This window comes from Centruroides sculpturatus, unplaced genomic scaffold (assembly GCF_000671375.1).
Source record: "Centruroides sculpturatus isolate CEXI.00-Female unplaced genomic scaffold, Cexi_2.0 scaffold22, whole genome shotgun sequence".
NCBI lineage: Eukaryota > Metazoa > Arthropoda > Arachnida > Scorpiones > Buthidae > Centruroides > Centruroides sculpturatus.
This window is the reverse complement of record NW_019384323.1, coordinates 763,964-765,745: the sequence shown is the minus strand read 5'-3', so window position 1 is coordinate 765,745 and position 1,782 is coordinate 763,964. Positions and strand designations below refer to the sequence as shown.

Below are 1,782 nucleotides of genomic sequence, written 5' to 3'. Positions count from 1 at the left end.
ATATGTAAATTATTATATAAATTTTTATAAATTTTCTCAAAAGAAATTAATTTAAACTTTTCTTTTAAATCTAAACTTTAGCTCAATATATTTTATCTAGAACATTTCTAATTAATAAATTATTATAAATACTGTACTGTATTGTACCGCACATATAAGCCTAGATTAGGACAGCAAGGATTTATACTTTATTTAGCAAAAATATTTCTATAAATTTTATAATTTACATTCAGTGAATATTCTTTTATAACTATTTCGCTTTTCAATACTTTTAAAAGAAACTTTTGTTTAAAAAATTACAATATATAAATTCAAAGATTAACAAGGAAATTTGTTTGATAATAGACGTGATCCTAATTTATTTTTCCCGTAGGAAAGTGCAAAAAGAGGATTATTATAACTGGATCATCTCATTGGGAGGCCGCATAATCATTTGAATAGGCCTGGCATTTAAGGAGGCTTTAAAAACATTTGTTATAAATTCATCATTTTATCGCATTTCTTGTATATTAAGAAGTAATATTTACATTATTTTCCAAATGTTATTACTGTATTTACAAAATAAATAAATTTAACTCTACTTTCTTTTTTTATAAGGGCCTCAAAAAGAGAAGTAACCCAGACTCTCTCTATCTTTGAGTGGTTATAACTCTTCCACTAATGTGTTTAGTAAACATTTTAATAGGATTTGACCATCAACATTATTAATAAATTACGTATTCGAAATAATTCTATTTTACTTTTACGTTAAATCTTAATATTTGCGTTATAATTTTAAGCAATCTTTCTCCTATTATAATTTTTTTTCCTCCCTAAGAGTTTACATTTTTCAAGCGTCAACTTAACTATAAAAATTAACAACGTTTAAACATTTTATTTAAATTTAAATTTTAAAACAATTTTAAAAACCGATTCCGAAATTCATTAATTAAGTAGCTATATAAAAAAATATAAAGAATTTTGTAAAACTTTTTTACAGAATTAATTTGCGAGTCAATGACAATTTAAAACTGTGGGATTAATTTAGAAACGAATAACGAACGATTATTAAGCAGCAGATTAACACAAAAGATAAAAAACGAAACCTTGTAAGTGTACGAATATGAGTTATTTATCGCTTTGTTTCCGCCTCGAGTATAATCGGATATGGACTATTGATTATAAAAATTGATTTTTATGTAAAATGAATCGGTCCTAAATCGTTTCTAACTGAAGGAAAAATAATTATGGAACTATCATTTATCTTTCGCTTTTAATAGACCTATATAGGCCTATGGTCAAAGCCATTTTGGATACGCTCCCTCAGAACATCGACATTAATTTTAACTACAGGAGTTGATTGAATACACCAAAGATTTTAAATGTCCCCAGAGGTAAAAATACTTACGATTCAAATCTGGCGATCGGGCAGGCCATGCAATGGATCCCCTCGACCAATCCATCTGTTCAGAAATTGGTTACCGAGATACTGGCAAACTCTCAGAGTAAAGTNAATGAATCGGTCCTAAATCGTTTCTAACTGAAGGAAAAATAATTATGGAACTATCATTTATCTTTCGCTTTTAATAGACCTATATAGGCCTATATTGGGTCTCCGAGTTAAGAATTTAATAATAAAGTTCCTTTCTTTAACATTACTTTATCACGAGTCTCAATTATGAGAAACAATTAATTAATTTACACTAAATAAAAAACAATAAAATTATATAATCTAATTAAATTTTAATAAATTATTTAAAAATTATAATAATGAAATTCATTAAAAACTTAATTTCAATTATG

General features: G+C 25.9%; 1 protein-coding gene across 1 annotated transcript in view; it reads left to right on the top strand.

Annotated features, from left to right (window-relative positions):
• LOC111625965 (testis-specific serine/threonine-protein kinase 4-like) overlaps positions 1-496 on the top strand; it is a 12,155-nt gene extending 11,659 nt beyond the window's left edge. The window contains exon 3 of the mRNA XM_023369235.1: positions 374-496. Within this exon, the coding sequence (XP_023225003.1) occupies positions 374-400 (27 nt within the window). The 3' untranslated portion in view covers positions 401-496. The remainder of the gene's footprint in view (positions 1-373) is intronic.
• Positions 497-1,782: the final 1,286 nt, after the last annotated feature.